The sequence below is a fragment of the Chroicocephalus ridibundus genome, chromosome 1 (assembly GCF_963924245.1).
Source record: "Chroicocephalus ridibundus chromosome 1, bChrRid1.1, whole genome shotgun sequence".
NCBI classification, from domain to species: domain Eukaryota; kingdom Metazoa; phylum Chordata; class Aves; order Charadriiformes; family Laridae; genus Chroicocephalus; species Chroicocephalus ridibundus.
In genome coordinates this window covers 207,109,672-207,137,608 of record NC_086284.1, presented here as the reverse complement: position 1 = coordinate 207,137,608, position 27,937 = coordinate 207,109,672, and the positions used below count along the sequence as shown (strand labels likewise).

The following is a 27,937-nucleotide window of genomic DNA, read 5'->3' as shown; positions in this document are numbered from 1 at the left end:
AATGAGAGCGGGAGGGAGGCGGTGCTGCCGTTTTGACGGACAGCTCCCGGGGAGAGGCGGGGGCGGTGTGACAGACAGCTCCCTGCACGAATTGGCGGCGAAGAGAATGTAGGGGAGGCGGGCTCAAGGCTGACCCGCTGCCGGCCTTGAGGGGGCGGGCTGACCTCGATGGGCGTCGCCATGGCGGGGAGGCGGGGATTAAGTTGAACGACGTCGCCGCTACCCAATAACAGCGGGGTACGGTGAGACGTGCGTCCCTGCTGCCCAATGGGCAGGCGCGGGGCGGGGAGTGAGGCGGGCGGTGGGTTTCCTGTGGCGGAGGGGGCGGGGCGGGGAGGGCTCGGCCACCCCCTCAGCTGCGCGTCCGGCCCCGTGTAGCCGGGCGGGAGGGAGGGGGATGCGCCCAGACCCGGCGCGGGGAGGCGGCGGCGGGTCTGTGCGAGGGTGGCAGCGGCGCAGGGCAGCGCAGGCCCCCGCGGTAGGTGGTGGGTGACGGCGGGGGGGGGGGGTTTCACCTCAGGTGGACGGGGGGGAGTCCCGGGGGGAGCTTCGGCCGAGGGAGGCGGCGGGACGTCAAGGAGGGCCGGCGCGGGGGTGCGGAGAAGGCCGGGCGGGCCGTGGTCAGTCGCGGGGGAAGGGGGTGGGGGCGACGGGCGGCCTTGTGGGGCTGCAGGCTCGGCTCGGCCCGGCCCGGCCCATCTCCTCCGGCCGCCGGCGACCGTGCCCCCGCCGAGGCCGGGTCGGGCCTGTGCTGGAAACGGCCGCTCTGCCTCAGAGGACGGCGAGAGGCGGCGAAATCGCCGCCGCGGGCTTTGCTTGGCCCCGCACCCTCCGTTGGCTTGTCGGTGTCCTCCTGCGGTCCCTCTGAATAGTTCCTGAATGTATTTATTATTTTTTTTTCAGCCAAATTCAGTAATCGGGAGTCTCAAAGACTCTTAAATTACCGTTTCGCTGAAAAACAGTAAAACAAGCACTCCAGTTGAGGGGATGTTGTAGTTTGACTTTATTCTCACTTATAAATCTACATAAACTACATGAACTGAGAATGCACCAATTGCAAGGACAGTTTGTGGATACCTAACCTATATATGAATATACATATTCATATCGGACAAGTTTAAATGTGGCTTTAGAATGGGGCTACTGGAATATTTCTTTCTAAGCATCAAATTATGCATATCTACTCAGTCGGCTTTAAAATGGTATTTAACCAAGCTAGAGTTCTATTTAATTTGGTTTGAGTATAATATCACTTTTTCAACTCTGTTAGGCAATGTTCAAGGCTTAAATTTAAATCTATAGATCTATGTTATCATTAATATTGGGCTGAATGTCATGTGTAAGTTTCTCTCCTCTTTATTTTTTTTCTTCTAAACAGGATATAATTAGTTATCATAATATTCTAATTATGTAGATCATCCCACCAAGGTCAGTAATGCTACTTAGATTGTGTTTCTTGTTACTGAAAATTTTCACTTCCTACTAATTGCATGAGTCCTATAAGGCATTGAGAGGTTTTTTTTTTATTTTTACACTCTGCCTTTAATGTTCTTTTAGTCTTTTCACAGAAGAGCTAGCTCAGACTTGTACCAGATCTGCATCCTTTTTCCAGCGTTAACCTTCTTGTTGTGATAGCTGGCCTCTAGCTGAGAATCTCCTTTCTTTCCTAATGAGAGACGGTTGAGTGCTCCATGTAATCAAACCCTTCATTATTATGTCAGCTGTATCCCCAACTGTCAGTCGTTAAAATTTGGTAGCTTCCTTTACTTGGATTATAGGACTATAAGATCTCAAAAGTACACTTGGATTTTCTTGAGTTTTCATCAAAAAAAGTCTCTGAAATTGAATGGAGCCTTGCAGTCCTGCCTAATCTTGCAGTTACATGTTTTAATTAGGTCAAAGAAAGGCAGTATAACATCCCATGGTGAGTTTTCTACCTGTGGTTTTTAAAATTGTTATAAAGTGGTTCTGAGCACTTAGGAAAACTGAAAATCTTTTCATCAATTGAGCAACCTTCAAATTGAGTAGCCCCATCTAAAACATCTTCAGTAGCTTTCTATTTCTTCCAGAGACAGTTGATAGCACCTTCTCTGAGTATCTGACAACCTGATACTTCTAACAGTGTTAAATTCCCTGTTTCCCTTTCAGGCCCAAGTTTCCAGTCTGTTTCTTTGGTTTCTGCTTTCTCCATTTTGCTAGTAAGAGATTCTCCTTCTTGTAGCATCTGTAGCATTGATTTCTAGAACTAGTTTTCAAAAATGTTCTCATGAAAGCGATGTTGAAACTTCATTTCAGATGACTACTCTTTTCATGTTAGCTGCAGACTTGCACTTGAGAATATTGGCAATGTTTTCAAAATACTTCAGGCAGGTGATAGTAATTGTTCTGTAATCCTCAGCACCTGCCAGCTGGTTTAGGTATGTTTCTATAACAAGGAAAAAGCAATGCTGTCAAAACCTGCTGCATTTTTTTCTGTCTACTTAGCAATTAACTCTTAGCTTAGCAGTGACACTCAACCTTCACCCCTTTCCTAAGGAGGGGGCCTCAGGTCCACCCTGCCAGCAAATGGCTTTCACCAGACCCTTTAGTGATCTGAGCAGAACTGAGACAGCAAAGCGCAAAGTATAAAAATCCTATTTTAAACTTTTTTTTTTTTTTGCTAGTTCAGCTCAAGGAGATGGCCTGCTGTGGGTCACACAAGTGTCAGCCTTAATGCAAGGGGAAGGGATGCACTGACTCCAGTTTAGATTATTTTAGGCCAAACTGGCTCTTTTCCTTAAGAGAGAACCCACTACTATCCACTAAACCAAATCCACTGAAACTTCAAACCCAGCCTTAACAAAAAAGTAGGTCTGTTGAACTCTGTATCAGAAGATACAGATCTAAATTGTAGGATAATTTTAGTGGTGTACAAAATCGTTATCCCGTAGCTCTAATGTAGCAGATCCTCTCCTAACTAGTTAAGCCAGCGGCTTTTACTTCCCTCCTCCTGGTTCCAGTGCTTATCTGAGCACAAAGTTGGTTCAACTTGCTAAGCTGGCAAAAAACCCTAACCCACTTAAAAAGAAAAAGGTGCTAATTGATAGATTTCTGCTTGTTCAGTGAGTTTAATGGGGTGGTCTTGTGAGCATCAGTAATAACACAGAGGAAGCAGCTGCAGCTCCTGGCCAGGGTCACTGAGGAGGCAGGGGAAGCAGGTCTTGTCCTTCCATCGCAGCGTCTGCTGGTGAGGATTAGGTGCTTCAGAACACATCATCTCGCTTTCAGTAAATGAAATGGTTTTGTTATCTGGAGCAAATCAAAGCTCAGTTTCTTATCTCAAGTGAAAAAATATCAGTGTTCTAAGTGAAAATACCAAATTTCAAAAAATCTCATATTTTTAAAATAATTAAGAAACTTACTTCAGCACCGTTTCACTGGTGTATATTAATTTGTAGCATGAAATCTTCAGGAAGATCATAGTTCTCACCCCAGCTTTTTATACTTGCAGTGAGAAGTTTCTGGCAGATGCAGTGATAAAAGCCTTTCAGTTAGGAATATAAAAACTAACTTTTATGACTGTAGTAGTAGATGCAGTTGTCCTTGTTTTTCTTTTGTCATGACTACATAGACATTTAAATATACTACCAAGCCAATAAACCTAAATAGTGTTTCTGTCAGCCAGTGTCTGCATACTTTAGATACCTGCCAGAAAACAAACACTATCCCTAGCTTTTAGTAGTGTTAAGATTGCTGCTAAAAGTGGTAGTAGTGCTTACTGGCTCTATTTCAGCCTGGCTTATTTCAGCTGCAGCTCTGCAGACTACAGGATCTTTCAGATGGTTTGTTATTCATGCTTGTTAGTTGGCTTACATTTTATCATGATTACTTTGTTATAGACAGAGAATTGTTAGGTTTATTTTCAAGTGTTACCTATGAGTGCCTTAGTACTGGAGGAAAATGGATCTAAACATGTTCTTAGTGTACAAAAATCCCTAGATGGGTTTGACAGCTAGTTTAGGATTAAAGCATAATTTGTTTCACCAAACAAATTTAGATGAAGGCACTTGCTACAGCTGACTTAAGGCACTTAAACTGGACGTTGTCTATCTGGACTTTGGTAAGGCCTTTGACACCGTCCCCCACAGCATTCTCCTGGAGAAGCTGGCGAATCATGGCATCGACAAGTGTACTCTTTGCTGGGTTAAAAACTGGCTGGATGGCCATGCCCAGAGAGTTCTGATTAATGGGGCGAAATCCTCTTGGTGGCCGGTCACCAGTGGTGTCCCTCAGGGCTCAGTTTTGGGGCCAGTTTAGTTTAATATCTTTATCAATGATCTGTATGAGGGGATTGAGTGCACCCTCAGTAAGTTTGCAGACGACATCAAACTGGGTGGGAGTGTTGATCTGCTTGAGGGTAGGAAGGTTCTACAGAGGGACCTGGACAGGCTGGATCAATGGGCCAAGGCCAACTGTATGGGGTCTAATAAGGCCAAGTGCCGGCTCTTGCATTTCAGTCACAACAACCCCAAGCAGCGCTACAGGCTTGGGGAAGAGTGGCTGGAGAGCTGCCCGGCAGAAAAGGACCTGGGGGTGCTGGTTGACAGCCAGCTTAACAGGAGCCAGCAGTGTGCCCAGGTGGCCAAGAAGGCCAACAGCATTCTGGCTTGTATCAGGAATAGTGTGGCCAGCAGGAGCAGGGAAGTGATGGTGCCTCTGTACTCGGCACTGGTGAGGCCTCACCTCGAGTGCTGTGTTCAGGTCTGGGCCCCGCTGTACAAGAGGGACATTGAAGTGCTGGAGCGTGTCCAGAGGAGAGCTACCAGGCTGGTGAGGGGTCTGGAGACCAGGTCATATGAGGAGAGGCTGAGGGAGCTGGGCATGTTTAGCTTGGAGAAGAGGAGGCTGAGGGGAGACCTCATTGCCCTCTACAGCTACCTGAAAGGAGGTTGGAGAGAGGTGGGTGTTGGCCTCTTCTCCCAAGTGAATAATGACAGGACCAGAGGAAATGGTCTGAAGTTGTGGCAGGGGAGGTTTAGGTTAGATATTAGGAGGAATTACTTTACTGACAGAGTGGTCAGGCACTGGAACAGCCTGCCCAGGGAGGTGGTTGAGTCACCATCCCTAGAGGTGTTTAAGAAACATCTAGATGTGGCACTTCAGGGCATGCTCTAGTGGCAGAGATTGTAGGTTGTTTGGTTGGACTCGATGATCTTAAGGGTCCTTTCCAACCATGAAGATTTTATGATTCTATGAAATGGAAAGGTGGACAAGACCAAAACAGTGCTTTGCTGAGAATGGTAGTTATAAAAGAAACGCGAGGAAGCAGCATGTAGGTGGGAAAGCAAGAACAAGAAATTAAGCCTCCTTTAAAGAATACGCTTAACGGTTGTGCAGTGACATCTCTTGATGCTTCCCCCCTCTTTGTTTTGCTAGGTTGTTGCTGGCAGTGAAAGACTTCCTCTCAAAGCTGTTTAAATGAGAATGTCCCTGGCGCAAAGAGTACTACTGACATGGCTCTTTACGTTGCTCTTCCTGATCATGCTGGTGCTGAAGTTGGATGAGAAAGCACCATGGAACTGGTTCCTCATTTTTATTCCAGTCTGGATATTTGATACTATTCTTCTAGTTATGTTAATTGTAAAAATGGCTGGACGTTGCAAGTCTGGCTTTGACCCTCGCAATGGCTCCCAAAACATCAAGAAAAAAGCCTGGTATCTCATTGCAATGCTACTTAAATTAGCCTTCTGCCTTGCCCTCTGTGCTAAACTGCAGCGATTTACTACAATGAAACTTGCCTACGTATTTATCCCTTTATGGGCCTTGCTTATTGGGGGTATGGTTGAACTTGGATACAACATCTTCTATGTACGAAGAGACTAAGCTATCCTATGTGGTCTTCAACACTGGGATTGGTACCAAATTACTGGATTATTATTGCTTTGCCACAAACTTGATCTCCAAATTAGAACACCAAGTAAGAAAGCTGGAGACTTTATGTAAACCAGGCTGAAGACTGAAAGTAGACTTGTTCCATTTTTTTTATTTTAAAATTGTCACATATGCTCTTGTAAATAAAAGTATTTGTTCAACATAAGGTGTTCTAATACGATGATGATTGTTCTCTGTTACATGGAGTAAGATACAGGCTCTTCACATGCAGGTAGAAGATCTTTTCAAAGGAACTGCAAACCCCAGAGTATTCAGCACAGGGGGTGATCCTTGGAAAGAGGACTTAAAAGCTTTCTACTACTTATGTTTTCACTCAGAAAATAACCAGTTACTAGTAACTTCTGTAACATAATAAATTTGCTTTAAGAATCTGTAACAATTGATAGCTGCCAAATAAGAGCAAAAAAGGAATAAAGTGACTCAGCACTTTGACAGGGAGACTCTACCTCCAGTCTGAAAGACTAGAAATAAGTATTTTAAGCTGCTGAAACAGGCAATAACCAGTATATTTACCTAGGGGGAAAAAAGTTAGTAGGTGAACTGTGCCAGCAGTCCAAGATCCAGAGAAGAGGGAGACAAAGGTGATTACTTTCCAAGTGAGAAATCCCCAGTGCGGTAAAAGACTGAAGCTACAGGGTGAGTCCATAATGCATTTGTACCTGCAGAAGTGGTACATTAAGGAGGAAGATGTTTTTTAATTCCCTAGTATATTAAATCTCTGGGGGTGAAGCCTTGGCTTCATGGAGTGCTGGCAAACTCAGGTGTGAGTAAATGAACCTTTTCAAGTAACAAATGCAATGAAGGGGACTTCTGGGAAGAGCTGGAACCACGAGCGGATTTTGTGGACTGAAAGTGCTCTTCCAGGGGCTACAACACCACCAAATTCAAATGTAGAAGTTGTCTAGCACATTATTAATGTGCATGCTGAAGATACCGATCCATTTACAGTTCCTAGGCACAAAAGAATGTCTAGTGAATGAAAAGAGCCCAGGAAAAAGAGTCTAAGGTAACAGGAGGTGACTAGATTAAGGTGTCTCGCGAATGAAATTTTAATTAAGTACATTCAACTGTACTTGTCCATAAGAAGAAAGTCTTCCTGAAGTGTTTGGATTTACTTGTGCTGTTCAGTCACACAGACATGGGCATAAATACAGGAGAGGGCTTCATCTAAGGAAAGAACCTGTTCCACTCTAAGGCAATGGCTCTCCATTCAGAACATCAGGTAACAAGTGATCTTTAGAATTTAAGTCACCTTTGCTTCAGAGTGGTTGAATGTCCTACCTTGCTAAAGGAGAAACCAAGGAATGACACAGAAAAAGAGACCAAGAAAAAATCTTTCTAATAATTGGCTGTTGTTAAAAAGATGCAAAATATTCATAACCTCTTTATTATAACACATCAACTTTTATTAGAAAATTCATGTACTCAGCCCCATTTTCTAAGCATCGCATAATTTAACGGGGAGCTGAAACTACCATTTGGAACTCTTTCCCCTCAGTGCCTATCGGGAACAGTTCTTTTTGGGAGATGCATCTGTGCCCTACCTAGTTGTGCAAAATACTTCATGGCAGCACCTTGCTCTGCTCTGCGTTGGAGAGACTTTTTGTCCACTCATACAAGGTCCCTGAGAAGAACTGGCTTCCTTCACTGTATTTGTGATTTTTCACATTAAAACAGCGGTTGTGATTAGGATGGGCTGTGGGGAGGGAGGAAGAACGTCCGCCTCAGTACGTGGTCCTGGGCCCGCTGAACACAGGAGATGCAAGAGTGAGCACATACACATGCTACATGTAGGTATACATGCGTGTGTACATACAGTATGGGGAATATGCTTCATTTGTACATCCAATGTAGGTCTCATAAGCAGTTTTTCAGGGAAATTGGAGTCACTGAGCTTTCTGGGATGCAATATTCCAGGTATGGCCCATGGCAGACCTCATGTCCAATTTCTAGTGGATGCTTTAAAAATTTATGGAGAAGAAAGAGTGTCTAAACACCTACCTCCAATTAAAGTAAACTTTTATGAATCATTTAACAAACATTGATGCAAATACATAACAAGCATTTAAGCACTTTAGACAAGACTTTTATATATACACACACAGACTCTCATGGTTGTTGGTACATTATGGCACCAAGCATACAACCAAGTACCTATAGTCGTTCCCCATCTGATGATTATCACAGAAGAAAAAGCAAAAAAGCCTTGTTCACACCATGCCAAAAAAATGCCATCGCAGTCAGAAGAGCAGAGCAGCTCCCTTCAGTCAAGCTGATGATGTCAACAGATCATTGTAACTTAACAAATGATGGGAGAATAAGAACTAGCCTCATTAGGACTTGGTATATTATTAGCAAGATGGGCCACAAATGGTGACTGCCCCCTTAATAAGCCCTTCTATTCCACAGATGTAACAATTATCTGAAAGTTTGGCATCTCTAATTAACTAGAATTGAACACAGTTGTTCCAAATCTCATTTTAATTGCTGCCTCTAATTCAATAGAAAAAGATCAACATTTCAGAGTTTCTGTTGTGGGTTTGGCTTTTTTTTTTTTTTTTTTTTTTTTTTTTTTTTTAAGGGTTTACAAATCTTGAAGTGCTGAAGCAGACATTTCTTTCTGGTGTCCTACAGAAGTCACGCACACAAACTGATTTCCTTCCTTTAGCAGATATTTTTAGGACACAAGCCCTTGGAAGGCCGAACTTCATTTGCAAGTTCTAGTCCTTACAGAGGTACTGTGGTAAGAGGAATATCCCTTTTGACTCAGCGTTTTGTATCAGATTTAACTGACCTGAACTGTGCTGATGCCTTTGTACGTGCAGTCTTGCTTTTTTGTGACGTCAGAACTTCATTCAGAACGGTTTATGATAGAGTACAGCAGAGCCCGCTCTGACCTTTCCAGAAACTGCTGCAGGAATTACCACTATTTGTAATTATCCTGTTCACAGTCTGGAAAGGGAATGAGTCCTCCTCACACTTGTTCTTAAATTTACAGCCTGATCTTCATTAAGTAGAGCAGAATGAGTTGGGAGGGCAGAGGGGGAGCTGATGCTGCTCTGCCAGAACGGGGCAGGAGGCAGTGAGGACCCGCGTACCCGGCCTCTCATCCCAGGTACCCGCAGCAGCTGATGCGCAGAGGGGAGAAATTTGCCTTCAGCGGCTTTGTTTTAAAATGCCATTCAAAAGCTTGCTGTTCTGAAATGAAACTGGAAGTGTTTTCCTATATACATAATGTATTGGGGATATATATTCTACATCATTTACCCATCTCCAACTCACTGTAGGTGAGTATCTACTTTTCTCTGATTAAGGAAGATACTCGATACACAAGTGTGAAAGGTCACAAAACTAAAATTTTCAGTTAGCTATTCAAGCTGCTTTTCTTGATTTGTCACCATTTGACACTAGTATCCAGTTTTCTGTTCTTTTTACACTTGGAAAAATACAATTAACTTGACATCTACATGCCCACTTCCAACAAACTTTAATCTGAATGTGTGTAATTTATGAGTCTGCCAGAAACTCAGAATTCTAACAACATCAGGCGTTACCTATTTTAACACCACAGTATTTTGGGAACAAATAACACTGCTTTTCAGTAGTAAAGCTCCTGAATAATTGCATCCTCAGAAAGTTCTTTGAATTTAATCAAAGCACCACACTATCATGTAACACATCACACTTTTTTAATTAAGATTGAGGTAAAGTTAACTACGCTGAGTTGGAAAGAGAGCGTTTGTACCTTTTCACTGTACCTGTGTTGTTTTAAGGTTGGGATGGGATTAGTCTCCCACATGAGCCTTTCGCACCCGAACAGCGCTAGGTCTGGGTCTCAGCTGGCAGCTGGAGAGCATCAGGCTTTGGGGACTAAAGCAATTTGAGGAACCGCTGCAGCTGGACCACTAGAATACTATTCGATATTAATTCAGCATTTTCTTCTTGTACTTGGAAGTTGCATAAAGGGTAGAAAAATCTGCAACTCAGTAAGTAACGCTATTTCCTTTGATCTGCCTTTTCTAGCAAAACCAACATAAGCAGGCAAACGCAAGGAAAGTCTTCACACAGCACAGAATGGCAGCGTAAGAGCGAGAAACAGGGAAGAAACGAGAACCCACGCCTAGTTTATACGCGTTAGTTTTTATCTCAGTATTCCTTTTGAGGTTTATAAAGAAATCACTGCTAAAAGATCTTTTTAGGTCTAGAAATTTAATTTCTGAGATTAACAAAAGCTCTCAGCTGCATTGATTAGACAGACAGGTACCTGAGTGTTACTGCACGCGTAGGATATAGCTTTAGTGGTCTTGACTTATGTGACGTTCGTCTTCCACACACAGGTCTCATTCTCCAGACACTTAGGGAATAGTTTTCTCAGCTAACTGCCCTATTTTGTCTTAATGCAACTGGGTTAAAAAAAAAAAAAAACAAACACTGCCATGAAAAGCATAGTCCTTAAAACACATTCTACCAAACATTGCACTTTCATTAAATGTGGGCTGGAAATTAATTGGTAGAAGAAAACATTATATCAAAATAGTTATTGAAAAATCAAGCTTGATAAAAATAGAAGTTTAAACTGCTGTTTTAATTAATGTTTGTATCAGATTACCATAACTGTACACCAAATATTAAAGGATTATTTTGGACTAATGCCCTTATCAGTAGGCTCATCTATCAGCATGACCAGAACACGAGAAGATCAATGTTTAGCTGGCACTCGAGTACAGCACGCTCCAAAGCAGAGGAAATATTAGCATCATAGCACAGAGAAAAACAGTGGTTAGAATATAATACACTAAATTTGCAAAGTCAGTATCATCCCTGATGATTCTAATAAGAATAGCAACCTAGATACTGTGAAGTTAATCACGACTTCCAAACAGAACACAAAATAATTTGCATTTCTAAGAAAAATTAAACAAGTGATTGATGGGAATCAGTTCCCAAGTTTTCCTATGTATGCTGCAAATTCAGTGGGATCTGCACAAAATATCAGTATCGCCTATTATACAGTTTTTAAAGTGCATTTCATCCATTTGAGAAAGTAATAAAGTATCAGTGGAACAGAGAGACTCACAATCAAAGAAAACAAACATTCCCGACAGTGTCATTCACAGCGAAAATCTGTCCTTCCCATTTCCAAGTTGTACACGTTCCCAGTAAGGCAACCGGCGCTGCCCTGCCTGAAGACAAGGTTCTCTACGCATCTGACCACTACAAAAAGTGAATTAAAAAATCACCCTTGAGAAGCCTGCAAAGTTCTTGATCAGAATTAGTACAGCCTTCATCCTAGTAGGGCCAGGTGGCAGTCCACTCTCTCACAACAGTTTATTTATGAGCATGGAAAAAACATGGATTTATTTCAGTCAATTCAGCATCCTTATTCACATGCCAGTACTTGAAAATAGTCATTTAGGTCAATGAATACCAGTCCTGTGTTTCTTGGAAGACTTATTCAATTTTCCAAATCTGTAACGTTCGGATCTGTTTCACAGCATTCTACTATTTTCTGTTTTCATTCCCTACATCATTTGCAATGCCAACTTATTTACTGTGCACATGTATATCTGCTTCAAAATCAATTTTATTTATCACCAAGGAATTCTTTCACAGATGAATGCTTAAAATGATCACCCTCTGAAATAATACTTTATTTCTAATACTAGATAGAATTAATATTTCAGTTAAAGAAGTATTGAAATATTCACTCTAGTAACAAGGAAGGGAAAATCTGCATGCCAACAGTACCTGTAGTGAAAATGCTGTTTGAGAGTCAATTTGCAGGCATTTGGAGGGCTGGGGGATGACACAACACTGAGTAACACTTGTATGTAACACACGAAGTCAGTTGCCAGTGAAACGCAAAAGATCCAGTAATTTAAAAAAAAAAAAAAAAGTAGCTACCATCTTGAAAGCTATTGGTAGCGACAGTAACAACGCAATTCTTTGCTACCCACAAATATGGTACCAATATCTAGGAAAACGTGTCTAAATTTCTGCACATCATGTCATTAACCGGAACACCACTGCAAACGCACAGATGGCAACACCACTGCAGTACAGGCCTGGAGCAGATCCTTCCAATCTGCAGAAGAACAAGGGCCAAGAGAGACAACTAAAACACTGGAGATTTCAGTCGGAAGAACGGAAAGATTTATGCATAACTGAAGTCCAGGGAGGGAGGAAAAAAGCAATAAGCAAAGACTAGTTTCAGTACATCGGAAGCCATGAGAGATTTATTGCTGAAGCAAAAGTCTGAATATGAAGTTGTACTCGGCAGGAACAAAGGTTATCGCACAGGACCACTGGAAACCAAAGCAAGACCTTTGTCAGACTAATGAACAATTTGGGAGCTGAAACCCTCAGAAAAGGTGCTCCCCTCTTAAAGAGCAACCGCATCAAACCTACACCACAGGCAGAGGACAAAAGCAGCTTTTTTTTTTTTTTTTTTTTTTTTTTTTCAAAAAAAGGCAAAGTAAGAAGTATACACTAATACAGCCAGTCAACCCAGACTGCTACACCTCTGAGTACAAAGGCAGTTCTGATAGCCATTGGTAACCCCAGTATTGTTCATGCTCTGTCTGCAAGGAATTCTGCCTAAAACTGAATCTGTCTCAAAAAATCAAAATTAAAAGGGTGCATAAAATTTGCAAAAACTGCCAGTTTTTGTTAATCTCTTAAAATTCTGAAAGTGATTGGGGAAAAAAAAAAAAAAAAAAACCAAACACCAGGTTGAAGACATAGGCAGTTTAGAAGCAAAATTTCAGAACCAGGACATACCTGAGCAGAAGTGTGAGGCCGTATCAGCCAAGACACTGAGCAGGTCTTCAAAAGGAATCAAAGTTCTACTCTTAAATGTAAAGTCATGTTTGCTAAACCATTCTTAAAGAATTTATTTTTTCAGTCCGGACAAGGCCTGTGATGCAGAAAGCTGTCGGCTGTCAAGGGGGATGTACACACTTTACTAAAGTCTGACAGATTTTTAAAAAAATGAATGCTCAGCGTATGGGTCACCAGCATACAAATAAGATTTTTTATTTTTTTTTAAGTAAACTAAGTAGTTGTGGTGTGCTTTTTTTTTTTTTTAAAATAGTATCTGGGATGGCTGGTTTTGATAAAGCTGGAGCCTTCTGCTAACCCACTTGGGAAAGGCGTACGTTTGGTACAAACTACAACCTGCAGCTCTGCTCTTTTACTGCTCTCCACCGGCTGGCGCAGAGAACGGGACTGGAAGGCTACATAACTGTGTGTGGATGTTCATAATGCCAAAGAGATTACGGGTGGAAGTTTCCAGATAATCCAGAAAACACAAAGGGAGCTGAAACCACATTTCTACTATCAGGAAGGCTCAAATTCTTACATGAACCAATTAATTTTTCAAATCAGAATCTGCCAGAGTAGTAACTTACCATGTCACACATGAATCACTTGCTCATGGCGTGAGGGGAAAGCAAGATCCCTGAGGCTGCAAAACCGGTAGTAATCTCTTAGCCAGCATTAAAGAAAAAAGCAGTAAGACTTAAGGACACATTAGCCACATGTGAATGAAGAGATTCATGTTCCTATTGCTTCTCTAATACGTAATTATGGCTATACAGGAGTAATGTTTAGCGATTCAAATATTTAATTAATAATGCCTTGACAGACCTATTTTAGATTTCAACAAATCACGGCACGCATCCGTTAAATGGCTGATTTCAGTGCCAGGCATAAGTACACAGTAACGTTTTGAATTTTAACAACGTATAAGCAAAAATTGTTTGCAACAAAAGGGCCTCAGGTAGTTGAATTAGGCATCACCTATAAAATCACATTGTTCTGTTGCTACAAATGAAGCCAGAGTGATCACTAAGTGCATCAAAGCTTATAAACTGGGTACGTGAGGAGGTACAACTTTCAGAAAGTTATAGGGAAAAACAGATACACACACACAACAGAAAAAAATCAGAGATAGAGAGGGCTTTGGAAATAACAGGCCTAAGATCTTAAGTTTTAAATACTTAGTTGAAGGACAGGCTGTAGGGCAGTTTACTGCTATTTGTAGCTACCTGAAAAAGAAACATCATTCAGATGTGTTTGAACTATACAGTAATATGTTACACAAAGAATTAAATAAGTTAAATGACAAGAGTTTTTGCCATTGCCACATCAGATGCTAGCTAGCCTTGAAATCCTCTTCCCTTAGAACGCAGCTTAAGAGAATTTGAGCGTTCCAGAGGCAGGGAGAGGGGAGAACAGTTAAACTTAGACACCACTGTATTCTCTTAACGAAACAATTCTTGCTTCCAAACTGGGACTCCTGAGGACACACTGACAAGTATCTTTATTGCCTGGCACTACCAGCATAGGGAGCAATTCAAATCCAAATGAGTCTCTATGAATTATAGGTCACTGCTAAAGATGAGGCCTTTATAACTTGATAAGTAACCATTTCAATCTTTTTTTATTTAATTTTAGTCAGATAACTTATTTAACTTGAGAGGGGTGGTTGTTGGTTGTTTTGTGGGTTTTTTAAAATGTGAAATGGAACTGTCTTAACTGTGGGGTGAGCAGGGGGAAGAGGCCACCACAGAAGGGAGCTTGCTCCTAGAGATGCTCACAGTTACTGGTGGCCTCCTGGAGCCCAGTGGGTGTCCAGCTGCCCTCCACAACAGGGGACGGTTTGCCTCTCTGTTCCACGTTAACATCTGAGAGCAGAGTTTGGGGAGTGCCTTTAATGAGCGACTGCAAGGAATCCTGCGAAGGGAGGACCGATTTTGCATTCTGACTGACCTCCATTTACAAAGAACGCCTCAGGTCTACCTCAGTTTGCTACAGCTCCTCACCCCACAGTGGCGTAAGGGCACCCTATGCTTTAGTGCCGGTAGAAACGTAACCATTTAGAGAGGCAGTTTAACTGAATTATTTTTTGCAGACCCAAAAATAAAACCAATCTGTTATTATGAACCTTTATTAAGCGGCTCACATTTCAGTATAAATCACACTAAAAAGATTTTTAAAAAAGATATTTACACTACAGTGCTGACACATTTAAAATGAAAAAATTGGTATAAATAAGCTCTATGGAAAAGCCTGGAATTGTCAAAAAGAATTCTGGCTCATCTTACAAAAAATATATATGTTAAATGTCAGCTCTACTCTAAAACCTACAACTCAAAATTATTTAAAGACTTCTTTATGTTAAACCTGCAGTGTTTACAGTGCATCTGGCCCTAAGTGCTTTGATACTTCACAGTTATGGACAGGCACTGAGGAATGTTACAAAGCTACATAACTATTTTCTGTAACAGATGCGAAGGCAAGTCACAAACTTGCCTCACAGAATTTATGAATCTTTACATTATTACATCATTAAGTTTAAAAAGGAATTTAAAACCATATATACAAATTTAGCACAAAAAATCATCCTCTCTTTGTCCATGCAGTTTTGGATATGATGAACTATGTTGTCTTGTATCATCTGGATGTATGTGACCTCCGGGGCACAACTTGCCTTGTAAATCCTTGTCGCCGGGTTCGAATTTAGAATCCATTTCCAACTTAAATGCCGCCAATTCAACGTGATCCAATCTAGTCTGAACATTCTGGCCCCCGACGTTATTAGGTGCCACTGTCTTTTCAGCAACATCAACATTCATGGGTTCTTCTTTTATTCGGTGAGATGCAACAGGTTCATGTTTAATCGGCATAAATTCCTGCTGCAGATACTTTGTCTGCAGAGCATCTGAAAATTTGGTGTCTTCGGAGGTATTTTTGCTTATCGTACAAATTCTGCTGTCAGTCTGAAGTCCAATAACCGAAGACTTGGCATCTGCAGAGGTCCCTGCTTCAGCAGGACTTGTATTTTGGGAAGGTTCTTCCTCTGAATGATACAGCTTGAGCCGGATGTGCCAAGCCAAACTGCACACAGCTGAAACTGTTTTGAACTGATGCACAACATTCCTTGGGATAAAATAAATGTCATTATCGAATAACTGAATTCTGGCATATCGAATGCCTTCCCTTCGCAGTTGGTTAAGTTTTGCATCATCGACCCACTGGACACACTGGAGGAAAAGAGGGGAAAAAAAAAAAAAAGGTGAAAACTCTGATTTATGACTCAGAGGACACCTGATCAGCAGTTCACAGCATGCTCACCTGTGAGAGCGGAGGCTCATGCAAATCTAATTGCATTCGCTGAACTACCTCTAAGAAGTCTTCAGCATGAAAACAAATTACGTCTTTGGTTATACGAGGCTGCTCAGACCTACAGAAGAGTAAGAATTGCAGTCAGAGGCTGGAACTAACACGCTGCAGAGAATAATAAAGAAAATCTGCAGGCAAGGATAAAGCAAATGATAAAAAAAACAAACACTAAAACCAAACAATTCTAATGTAACCTACATTTTGAAGAACAATAATTGACTACAACACAACCTCATTAAGCTGGTTAAATGAATTAAGCACAATTTCTTTACAAGTGGCAGTAAAAGCAGCAATGCAAGGTCGACATAACTAACTATTTTTCATGTTTATTTTTAATTGACCTCTGTCTGCCTTGACACTGAAAGACAGATGCCCCAGATACACTGGGCTTACTCTGTCAACACTCTAACATGATACGCCCATCAGGTACCTCAAAGTATGCAGCGATGCGAGCAGTACTATGGCAAACATTAGTATCCGAGCCTCAAACACCTTGTTCAGAGTTAGTATTAAAGCTGAACCTACACTGAGCTGCCACAATGCTAGTAAGCAGCAAGTACTGGCATCCTCCACAAAACATCCCTTAAAAATACATTCCTATTTGTGCTCACTAGAGAGCTACAAAGAGCAAAATCTGAATTAGGGTTTGTCTCCGTATTCAGGCTGTTAGAATTCATCTCTTGTCCCACTGCGTGTTTCCCCAAAAGAATGCACACTATTTATAGAACTCCTTGTGAGACATTATCTAGAATTAACTAACAAAAGACAAAAAGCCAAACTCGGTTCTTCAACAGAAACAGATAAAACTAAGCTTCATGTGTTTTGTTTTTGAGGGATGTTTGGTTTTTAAAAGGTTTATTAAAAATATGGCAATATGAAGATTTTATAAATGTATATAGGATAAATGTATATAGGATAAATGTATATAGGATAAATGTATATAGGATAAATGTATATAGGATAAATGTATATAGGATAAATGTATATAGGATAAATGTATATAGGATAAATGTATATAGGATAAATGTATATAGGATAAAGCTCACACTGGAGTGGTTTTGCAAGGAAAATTTATCAGACACAAAAAGCCTAGTTGATGACTTTCTTCCTTTGTCCTCCCGGGCCTGGCAGGAGTGCAACACCACCTTCCACGCAGCTGGCTGCTGTGCTGTCACCGCACCAAGCCCCGTGTCCCCCTACCCCATGCCCTGCGTCCCGCTCTTGCCGGGGGGACACATGTCCAGATTCACGGGGGCCCGGGGCAGGAGCTGATGCAGCAAAACTGTCTGACAGCATTTCAGAATTTGTTTAATAGATGTTCAAGCACTCCTTTTTAAAAGCAAGACGATAATCAATTTTTCATATATATATATATATGTATGGTGTTATTAACGTTGTAAAAAGCAGGCAATGATGTACAGTTTATTGGGCTTTTTAAACCAACTAGACATGTTTGTTTTATTTAGGTCATGACCTCAATAAAGCAAAAAATAACCAGTCTGAGGCTATTTTCAGGGGGGAAAAAAAAAATATCCCAGATCTACTACTGAAAGTATGCCAGGGAAAGTTTTCAGACCATATATTTTACTTTCAGTTTTACAAAGATTAAAATGTCTCTTTGTATTTTGGTCTACATACCGCTGAAGAGGATTTAAGCAATGAAAGCAAAAAGCTTGCAGAAACACCCCTAGTCAGTGGCATAAAAATATTAGCTAAATTAATCTACTTTTTATAATGCAATTATGTTTATTTTTTTTAATAATATGTATCTGCATCTGGAGTTAACAATATTTGTAAATGAAGTTAAGAATTAAAATAATTACAAATAATAATTCCATACTAAAATAACTTTAATCCAAAGCAATGTTTTCACAGAGGTGTCTACTCTATGCTTTACACATTATACGGGACAAAGTATAGTTAATGATTTAAAACCATTAGTTTTCTCAGTCCCTGTATCTATGTGTGCAACCATATGCATTACCAAATCTGTGCTGCAATTCTATGACAAAATATGACATTCCTTTTGCAAACACAACAGAGAAAAATTATTGCCAGATCATTTTTAATTCTGCATTTGCAGATTTGTTAGCACAACTTTGAGATTATATTTTGCAAAACCTAAAGTTTAGGCGAGGTCTCCCCTTTCAAGCAACACAGTAGCAGGATAGTTCAGTTAGATGTCAAAAAAACCCAACCAACCCAACATTAAATCCAAACAGAACTACAGGACTTCAGAAAAGTCCATTTAAGTCCCTATTAGAGCACTGCTAGGACTATTTTTGGCACTTTTTTTCCCTAAACCTCATTCTTCAAATGGGCTGAAGTCTTTTTGGTATAATTTTTCAAAACATATTCAAGATTACAGGTTTTACCATCACTATTTCTGACCTAATGCATGAAGTCTGGCAATATGTAACAAATTCCTATAGTCGTATAGAAAAGCACAAACAACTTCTTGCTCTGGAACACAAACTTTAAAGCTGCTTGCTGCAGCACGCGACAGAGGGGTTTCATTTTGCCAATAACAACGCCATGAAGTGTCTTCTGCTGTCCCTGTAAAAACCCACCCAAACTTCCCACATAAAAATCTTCAAAGTTTCCATAATTTAAAATTTCACTGGCATTTCTTAAGTTCTAAAGCACGCTTAGCATCACCTACAAAAATGGCATTAAGTAACCAGCTTGATCACACCACCAGCACTTCTCAGACTTCAATGCAGTGCAGTCTTTAAAGTGTTTGCAAGCAATAAGCAGAGCTCTTCTACAATTCGTAAACATTCACAGAAATTAAAATAAATAAATAAATAAATGAGATCATTATCCACTAATTTTTACCAAACATCTCAAATCAAGAGCCTGTCATATTTGGGAAAGCAAAAATTACTTTTTTAGTCTTCCAAATACTATGTGTTGTTTCCAGTTCTGTCCTCTGTCCCCAAAAGCTGCTTTTTGCCTTTCAGCAGTTCTGTTCCCATCTGTCCCGAAAGGCACCGGTTATCCTACCTAACATTAACATTCATGCCTATCAACTACTAAATAAATCCCACTTTCTTTAAATCTGCAGCAACTTCTTGATGACAAAAAAAACTTTTTTTGCACACCCAATTCATTTTTACACTAACTGAACATAAACTAACAACTCAGTTCAGGAAGTCTAGGAATTGCTTGATTTTCTCCTCAAAGAAAACGTGAATTTTATATATGGTATCTCCTCATTAAAACATGTGCATTTTTATTGCCATAGTGCCCTAATCAACCCTGGAATATCTCCAACTTTCAGTTTTGTTCAACTATTCGAAGAGATTTTTTTTAAAAAAACACACCCAGATTTTTCAGAATTTCCACGGATGTTGTTTCCTTTAAAATAAATCTAACCACAGGTTACAAACTATGGTAAAGCTAATATCCAAAATTATTTTAATGTGTAACATTAATTAACAATGCTTCATTATCATAAACCCTGACTACTTCTCTTCATGTAAGTACAGTGAAGTGGCTTTTCAAAATTATGAAAAAAAGTGGAAAGGGAAAGGAGAAATTATCACTGAGGTCAAATCAAGACTGAAATACATCATTTTTATTATGTTGATTGTGTTAGGTATTTTTCTCCTCTAAATATATCAATCCCAAATTTTTAATTCTGCATTAAAAGATATATTTTGGGTCCTTACACTGAAGTAAAATGCTGATACTTTTTTTTTTCCCCAAACTGAAGTACTTTCAAGTTTGTTGAGCAGTTTTGCCTATTTTCAGATCACTTCTTCGTTTACAGTTTTTATTTTGACTAATTACATTTATTTTTCCAAGTTCAAAAAGGAGTTTTAATGGAGGTTGAACAGACACCCCTTTCCACAAGTTCCAATGTATGAGAGACGATAGTTTAGATCTGAAAAGCATGAAAAGCAAGAAAACTTATTTTTAGAATGTAAACAAACAAGTAATCATTTCCAAGGGAGGAGCATCTTGTTATGAAGGTATAAGGTGAGAAAGGGAAGTTCTCACAGACATTTACATTACTATCAATTTAAATTCTTATTAATTTCAAGAGGCATGCAAGTTTAGGGGGTGGGGTTTTGTTTTTGTTTAGTGTTTTGGTTTTTGTGTGGGTGTTTTTTTGGTTTGGGTTTTGTTTTTTTGGGGTTTTTTTTGTTGTTTTTTTTTTTTTTTTTTTACTTTGTTTGATAAAGATTTGAGTGTGTCTCACTCTGTAGATCTGATTATTTTAAATCAGTGAGAATGTCAGCTCTTGCCCTGCTGCCACTGCTCAGGCTTAATTCGCTCCAGCTTCTCAGAGAGCAAGCAGGAAGTTTAAGGCTCCAGCTATCATCAACCTGAAGAGGAAGTAAACTGCAAAACCTCAGAGCCCAAAATAAAAACACATTAACATCTGAACAACCCAGTTCTTCCCCGACGGGAATTTTTCAATTCTCTATCTTAATGAATTCATGCACCATAACACAAATTTGCATCATTTCATCCAAAGGGAATTCACTCTTCTGAATTCTGGACAGCTATAAAAAGCAAAAGGTGTTTTTAGTGTTTACGTATGCCAAGGTAACCTCCAAAACTAAGGTCATTCTCCCCAACCAAGGTCAGAAGATCCTGAAAAATGCTTCTTACATCTCAGCCAGGACGCCCATGTGATTATGGGCTTTTTATTTGGCTAAAACTGAAACAGCTTCAAATAAGATACATTTATTTCCTGAATCTCTTACAGGAATTCCAAAGACAGACACCACAAAAAAATAAAAAAAAAAACACGCCAACCACACAGCCCTCTACAGGATTCTTCCAAGGTGATCTACCATAAATAAATCAGGGTTATAACAGCTGTGATTTTGAAGCAAAAGCATACAAATTCTGCTCATCTCCAGACAATGCAAAGAATTACCAGAACGTTTTCATATGCACCTCAGACAGAAACACAGGTCAGTCTGTATGCACTATTTAAAGCAAAACAAAGTGTAAGGGGGTTTTACATCTAACATTAATAGCTATCATTAAGTTGCTGTAACTGAGTTAAACTGTCACAGCAAGGCACCTTTCTAGTTCCAACCACACAGCAAAACTGTACCCAGTCTAGCAGACAGCAAAACTCTTCTAGTGCATAGAGACAGAAGGAAAAAAAAAAAAAAAAAAAAGAGTCCAGTATCTACTAAGTCTTCATTAAATCTCTAATACTAGATTAACCTGTGCTCCTTCTACCAGTTATAAATGGAAATTCAGGCAAAAGTTTTCCAAACACATAGGTAAATAAGTCAATCAGCACATACCACTCTCCACAGTGCACAGCCTTCAACACTCCCACAGCAGCTGTAGTCTGGCGTTCAAAACCTTGTCCTATGTGATCTGCATGGGCTCGTGTCCGGTCTTCAAATAGCATTTCACGGGGTTCACTGGTTCGAGGTAGGTACTGCAAGTTTTTTATTTCATTGGTAGTTCTGTATAAGAAAAACAGTATTAGTGATATAGAAGTTTCTCTTAATTACTTAATTTCCACCATAGCAAAAAGCATTGTTTTTCTCCCTGCAGTGAGAACATACAGTCAAATGAGAAAAACATTAACACTTAGGACAAATTAAAAATGAACAAGCTATGCAAAAAATCAGAACACCTATGCAATTCAAAAAACCCAAGCAAACCTGAAAACACCACCACAGTGTCAGCGCCCTAAGTGCTCTAAAAGGCCCTAATGATTGAGCAGCCCCACCTACAATCTCCACCCACAAACCCTGGCAAAGAGCCCAGGAGCTCTCTTTAAGCTCAGGCCTGGGCCTTCAGTCCTGGACTGAGCCATGCTGCTGGAGCACTGGTCTTCTCCTCAAGCCAGAGGTGTGCTGGGACACAGACTTGCTTCCCAGCTTGACCTCGGGACAGCTTTGTCATGATGGACCGGCCTAGCAATCACTAGACCTGACCCTCACTGGCAGACTTGACATCCTGGCTTGACCTCAGACCTGTCCCATCACCACACTCTTGCCTGATGGACTGGAGTCTGGGCTCAGTCTGGTCCTCAAACCCCAGGTCTGCCCTTCCTGCCTCCCACAGGCACTGTGAGACTGGGCCCTGATCAGCCCCTGGCAGGGAACTGCTGGCCTTTGCTGCTTTCTGACTGTTTCGAGACACCTTTCAATTGTCCCTGAAGTCATTCTTCATCGTTCATGTTTCTACCAAACCGCTGGGAAATGTGTATGTGTTTTAGTTCCATGTTGTAGAACTGGGAATGAGAAGCAGCAAAAAATGGTTTCTTTGGGGTTTAATGAAAGTGAAAGAAACACTGCAGAGCAGGAACAGAGCCACAAGACCATTCTCGTGGCCACCTGCAGCCTACACTGTATGCCACATTTTTCCAGGAGCTGTTTATAGTCATAGGATAGCCAAGATTGGAAGGGACATCTGGAGACTGCGTAGTCCAACTTCCCCCACTCAACTAGAGCAGGTTGCTCAAGATTGTATCCAGTGAAGTTCTGCGCAACTCCAAAGACTGAGACTCCACAAGCACTCTGGGCAACCTGTCCTAGTGTTCAACCATCCATACAGTAAACTTTTTTTTTTATTCCTCCTTATTTTATATGGAATTTCTTGTAATTCAGTTGTAATTACCTCTGCTTGCGTCACCTGGCAGTGCTAAGAAGAGCCCTTCTTACAACCTCCTGTCAGATGCTTATATGCATTGATATGATCCCACTGAGCCTTCTTTTCTCAAGGGTAAATACCAGTTCTCCCATGCCGGCATTTCATGTCACCAGACCTGCTCCAGTATGCCCACGTCTGTCTTGGTCTGGCAAACTCAGAACTGAACATGATACTGCAGATATGTCTTACTAGTGATGACCAGAGGGGAAGAGTCACATCTCTCAACCTGCTGGCACTGCTCTTCCTAATCCTGTCCAGGAGGCTGCTGGCCTGCTTTGCCACAAAGGCACAATGATGGCTTATGGCCAACCTGTCATCCACCAGGACCCCCAAGTCCTTCTTTGTCGGGCTGCTGTTTGGCCAGTTGGGCCTCAGCCTGTGCTGGTGCACAGACTTATTCCTCCCAGGTGCAGGGCTTTGCACATCCCTGTGCTAACTTCATGAGGCCACTGAGAGCTGGCTCATTTCTACAGCCTCTCAAGGTCCCTCTCACTGGCAGTGCAACTCTGTGGTGTGTCAACCACTCCTTCCAGTTTTGTATCGCTTGCAAACTTGCTGAGGGTGTGCTCTGCCCCATGATGTGGCCATTAATGAAGATGTTGAACAGTATTGGAACAAGGTATGAATGTCTGGGTTACTCCAGTAGCAACTGTCCTCCAGATGGACTTTGCGCTGATCACAACCCTTTGAGCACAGCAGTTAAGCCACTTCTTGAACCACTTTCACGGACCATCAGTCTAGTTTGTCCTTCATTAATTTGTCTATTAGGATGTTATGGGAGACAGGTGTCCAGCATGGAAAGCCCTGCTAAATATAAGATAAATAACACCCCTGGCACTCCTCTCATGCTGTGAGCCAGTCATTTTGTTGCAGAATGTTATCAGGTGGATAAGGCATGATTTCCCCTTTGTAAATCAATACTAGCTACTCCCAACGATCATCTTGTCCCTCGTGTTTGAAATGGCATCCTTTGCAGGATGAAGGTGATGCTGACTGGCCTGCAGGTCCCCAGGGCCTGCTTCTTACCCCTTCTAAATGATTGGATTGACATTTGATTTCCTCCAGTCCTCAGGAACCTTTGCTAACTGCCATGACCTTTCAAAGACCATCATGGCATGGCAATGATACTGGCCAGCTCCCACAGCACTTGTGGGTACATCCCATCAGGTCCCATGGGCTTGTGCCTGTCTAATCTGAACATCTGATATGTTCCTTAACCCATTAACCCAGTTCTCCTCCACTGAAGGCAAGTAGTCCTTGCTCCAGACATTCCTACTGTCTCTGGGATCTGGAATTCCTGAAGGTAAATCTCAACAGTAAAAACAAGGACAAAGAAAGCATTGAGTATCTTGGCCCTTTCTGTGCCCTTTGTCTCCAGGCCCTTTGCCCCATTCAGTAGACATCTTACATTTTCCCTAATCTTTCTTTTGCTGTTCATATGCCTGCAGAAGTCCTTGTTGCCCTTCACATTCCTTGCCAAATCCAACTCCAGACGGTCTTTGGCTTTAACTGAATCCCCTTCGTGGCTGGACAGTGTCTCTATACTCCTTCTGAGCTACCTGACCCTGCTTCTACTTCTTGTATGCTCCCTTTTTATGTCTGAATTTTGAACAAGAGAACTCCAAAGACATAATTTCTCATAACGCATAATATTCAAGTTCTGCAGAGGACACCTCTACTCTTAAGCTGGTACTTATACCCAGTACCACAGCAAAGCTTAAAGATGCCATTCAACGTTAGAGGTGTTACCTTTCAGATGAGAGAAGCCTTTGCCCCTTGAGGTCTTTAAACACCCACTCACATTAATTCCAGTCTCATTGCATACTTCAGTAGTTTTATGCCTAGTCACATTACCTTCCACTTTTCACCCTAAATTCCTACTAAAGCTCCAAAAAGAACCAGAGGACCAGCACCTTACTCGGCCAGATAATAAACAATTTTTTAAAAAATCCACATCCTTACAAAACAAAGCAACTAAAAGTATATTTTGAGATGAAGATTTACTGAAATTTATACTAAGATATAGTATCAACCAGTAAAACGTTTGGGATAAAATGAATTTGTAGAGAAGGAACACTAATTAAACATTTATAAAGCACAATAATTCAACATACCTCTTCCTTTTGAAAGGTGACTTTGGCATGTCAGCCACAGGGATCATCTGTTCTCCCGGACGTACCCACATAATGGGACCATCATCACTGTCTTTACGACTCTCTAATTTTAAACTAGAAAGTGTTCCCCATGGCAGTGTACACTAATGGGAAATACAAGCCACAATTTTGAAGTGAGTTACTTTAAAAGCTTTTTAAAAGCAGCCTTTATCTGTCACGATGAAAACATTTATTAGACCACTCAATTATCTAAGCAAGTATCACATACTCTCACTTTATAATATAACAGTACTAGACAGTATATCGTTCCCCTTCTCCCAGCCCATTCCCTTCTGTCCTTACTTTTAAGAAGGGTGATTCTTCCAACATATCAAGGAATTCAGGGAAGTAATCCCCCACTTCCTCATCAACTGCTCCAACCAGGCTGATCTGTCTCATTGGGCCAGCTCTATACGTACCATGTGAGTATGTTCTTTTTACCTACAAGTAGAATATGACAGCAAAAGTTATACCGAGTCCGCTACCGCTCAAATTCTACATTCAATAAACAATTTTAATCTCTATGCTTATGTTTTCTGATTGATATAAGTATACTGAAGATTGTAGGATTAAAGATTATTATGAAATCAATCACTATGAACTCATCACCAAAGACAGAAGCTCTTATTAAAGATACATGACAACTTGTATTTTATTTAAAGTCTGAAGGTAAGACTGAGTAACTACTTATTGCCTTTCAACAAAATAACATTCCAAAGTAGTAACTGTGGGAAGCTATTAACATATATTCTGCTCAATAACTAGTAAATAAGGATTCTTACCTGGATTACTCAAGTCTAATTGAATTTTTACCTTTTTCCTGTAACAGTCAGGCAGAATCCCGAGTTACAACTAATTAAACTCTAAGCATTTCCTCTGATAACCATCCTCTCCCGTATGGCCTCTGTCTGTGTGACCACATTAACTGGAGCTAATTATCACAGTGAAGACAAGGCTTGTAAAGAGTGAGTAAAGCAAGAGAGAATGACAGTTATTCTTTCATTTTTGTTGTGCTGAGACATCTTGTGCTCCCTTAAAACTTAAAGGGCTGTATCATTCTCCTCTCATGAAAAACCTTCTATTTTTATCTTGAACAGAAACACATATTGTTATAAGTTGTTTTTTTTAAATAATCTGATCTGTCGTGTTACATCAACAAAATACTTAGGCATGAGATTGATGAGGATCACTTCCCCTTAAGCTTCAGATCTCCTGTTTAACAGACTGAAAGACACAGTGGTATTATTAGATGACATACGACCAGATCAGAAGAGAGGGAAGAGCAGATGGATTACTGCACAAACCATACTCTTGCACTGCATCTCTAGACCTTCTGCATCCGAAGCAAGAAAAGAAGAAAAGGTGCAAGAAAAACAGCTAATGAAGTACTGCTTAGCTATGGGACTCACCCAAACAGACAATTAAAATTCTTAGTAATTATGGCATTGCAGAGGAAAATTAGCAGCAGTTCCTGAAAACAGGACTAAACCATGCAACGTGGAACAATACTGTGTCCTTCTTTGAAGCTAGACTGATGTAACCAGATGCATTCCAGAAATGCAGAACCCAATACTCTTCTTCAGATCATCTCAGTCATCACACACACCCAGGAAATGGGAGGACTGACTAAAAGTAGCAGTTTACAAAATGTCTGAGGTAACGTAATGGCAAGCCAACACAGCCATACTGAAAAGAGCAGTATTGCTAGGAAATAGTATTCCCATATTCCCCAAATCCTTAGTCACACATTCCTGTAACTCTTTTTGCATTGACAATTGGTGATTTTGTGATAATACATCAGAAAACATTACTTTCTGCTGAATCTGCATCAGTTCAGTCCACATCTGTATCTGCACTGGCACAAAGCATCAGGAGCTCACACAACTAAAGCACTGGGACAAGGAAGGGACACTTGCTTGTCATTATTGGCTTACTGGATAGACCAATTCCAAAGTACCCTAAAACCACTTTCTGAAGCTACAGATAGTCATAAATCTGTTACTCACAGCTTACTGGTAAACCTAACGCACAAAAGGATGTTTCTTCCACTGGCATAAGTAGCTTAGTATTCCACTCTTCCAGGCCAGGATAATTAAGCTGCTGTTTTCATCCACACCCCTGATTAATGGGAACCTTTTTTGGTTTTTTGTTTGTTTGTTTTCCTTTTTCCTTGCTTCCTTTTGCTACCACTACCATTCTCCCATATAACAAGTGATAGGACAAGAGGAAATGGCCTCAAATTGTTGCACAGGAGGTTTAGATTGGACATTAGGAAATATTTCTTCACCGAAAGGGTTCGTAAGCATTGGAACAGGCTGCTGGGGGAAGCGGTTGAGTCACCACCCCTGGCGGTATTTAAAAGATGTGTAGATGTGGCACTTAAGGAAATGGTTTAGTGGCAACTTGGCAGCGCTAGGTTAATGCTTGGGCTCATTGATCTGAAACGTCTTTCCAACCTAAATGACTCTATGATTCACATAGCATATGATAAACCAGTGGAACTACTCCAACTGAAAACTCTACAATTTTCTCAAAAATTACAAACTGAAGTGAAGTTAGGAGAGGCTGTGAAGTTTTCAGTCAATCAACTCACCTCTCTGGCTTATATACCCATTGGGTGCTGGCAGTGAAACACAAAGTCAAAGTGTTCATAATCCTTGCTTAAGGTGGATCAATTGAGAAAATTCTTACAGATTTCCAAAAAGACAGTATCACTGAAAATTAGAACTGAAAGATCAACTCAACTTTAAGCATTATTTGTCCATCCCAATTCACTCCTAGCTCTCCTGATCCGTTATGTTCCCCTCATTCACCATGTACAACAGACTTCTTTTCAAGATCCAGCTTGGGAGAGGTGAAATACCAAAAATAATGCTAAGATAATGTCAAAGTTGAAAATGATGAGCGGTTTCTTCTGGGACCATATTCAGAATCATATCATTGCAAATAAACACTCAAACATTTCATTCTGTGTAAGAACTCTGCGGTGTGCTAAGCCCAGGCAGCAGCTAAGTACCTTAACAGCCCCT

At 40.8% G+C, this 27,937-nt stretch overlaps 2 protein-coding genes across 4 annotated transcripts in view; one reads left to right on the top strand and one right to left on the bottom strand.

Annotated features, from left to right (window-relative positions):
- LOC134510340 (protein PHTF2) overlaps positions 1-27,937 on the bottom strand; it is a 138,279-nt gene that overhangs the window by 71,288 nt on the left and 39,054 nt on the right. The window contains exons 4-9 of one of the 3 annotated variants that reach the window (XR_010069569.1): positions 25,212-25,349; positions 24,870-25,012; positions 21,393-21,560; positions 16,069-16,177; positions 13,341-15,977; positions 11,498-12,016 (exon numbers count right to left, since the gene is read on the bottom strand). Coding sequence is in view for 2 of the 3 variants with exons in the window: in XM_063323516.1 (XP_063179586.1) it covers positions 15,321-15,977; positions 16,069-16,177; positions 21,393-21,560; positions 24,870-25,012; positions 25,212-25,349 (1,215 nt within the window). In the remaining variant the exon portion in view is untranslated. Of the gene's footprint in view, positions 1-11,497; positions 15,978-16,068; positions 16,178-21,392; positions 21,561-24,869; positions 25,013-25,211; positions 25,350-27,937 lie in introns of those variants that run through there. The other 2 variants (XM_063323516.1, XM_063323519.1) reach the window with 2 other exon arrangements.
- Positions 343-6,158, top strand: TMEM60 (transmembrane protein 60). Its single transcript, XM_063323520.1, has 2 exons — positions 343-478; positions 5,416-6,158. The coding sequence occupies exon 2, from the start codon at positions 5,458-5,460 to the stop codon at positions 5,860-5,862; it is 405 nt and encodes a 134-aa protein (XP_063179590.1). The 5' UTR covers positions 343-478; positions 5,416-5,457; the 3' UTR covers positions 5,863-6,158.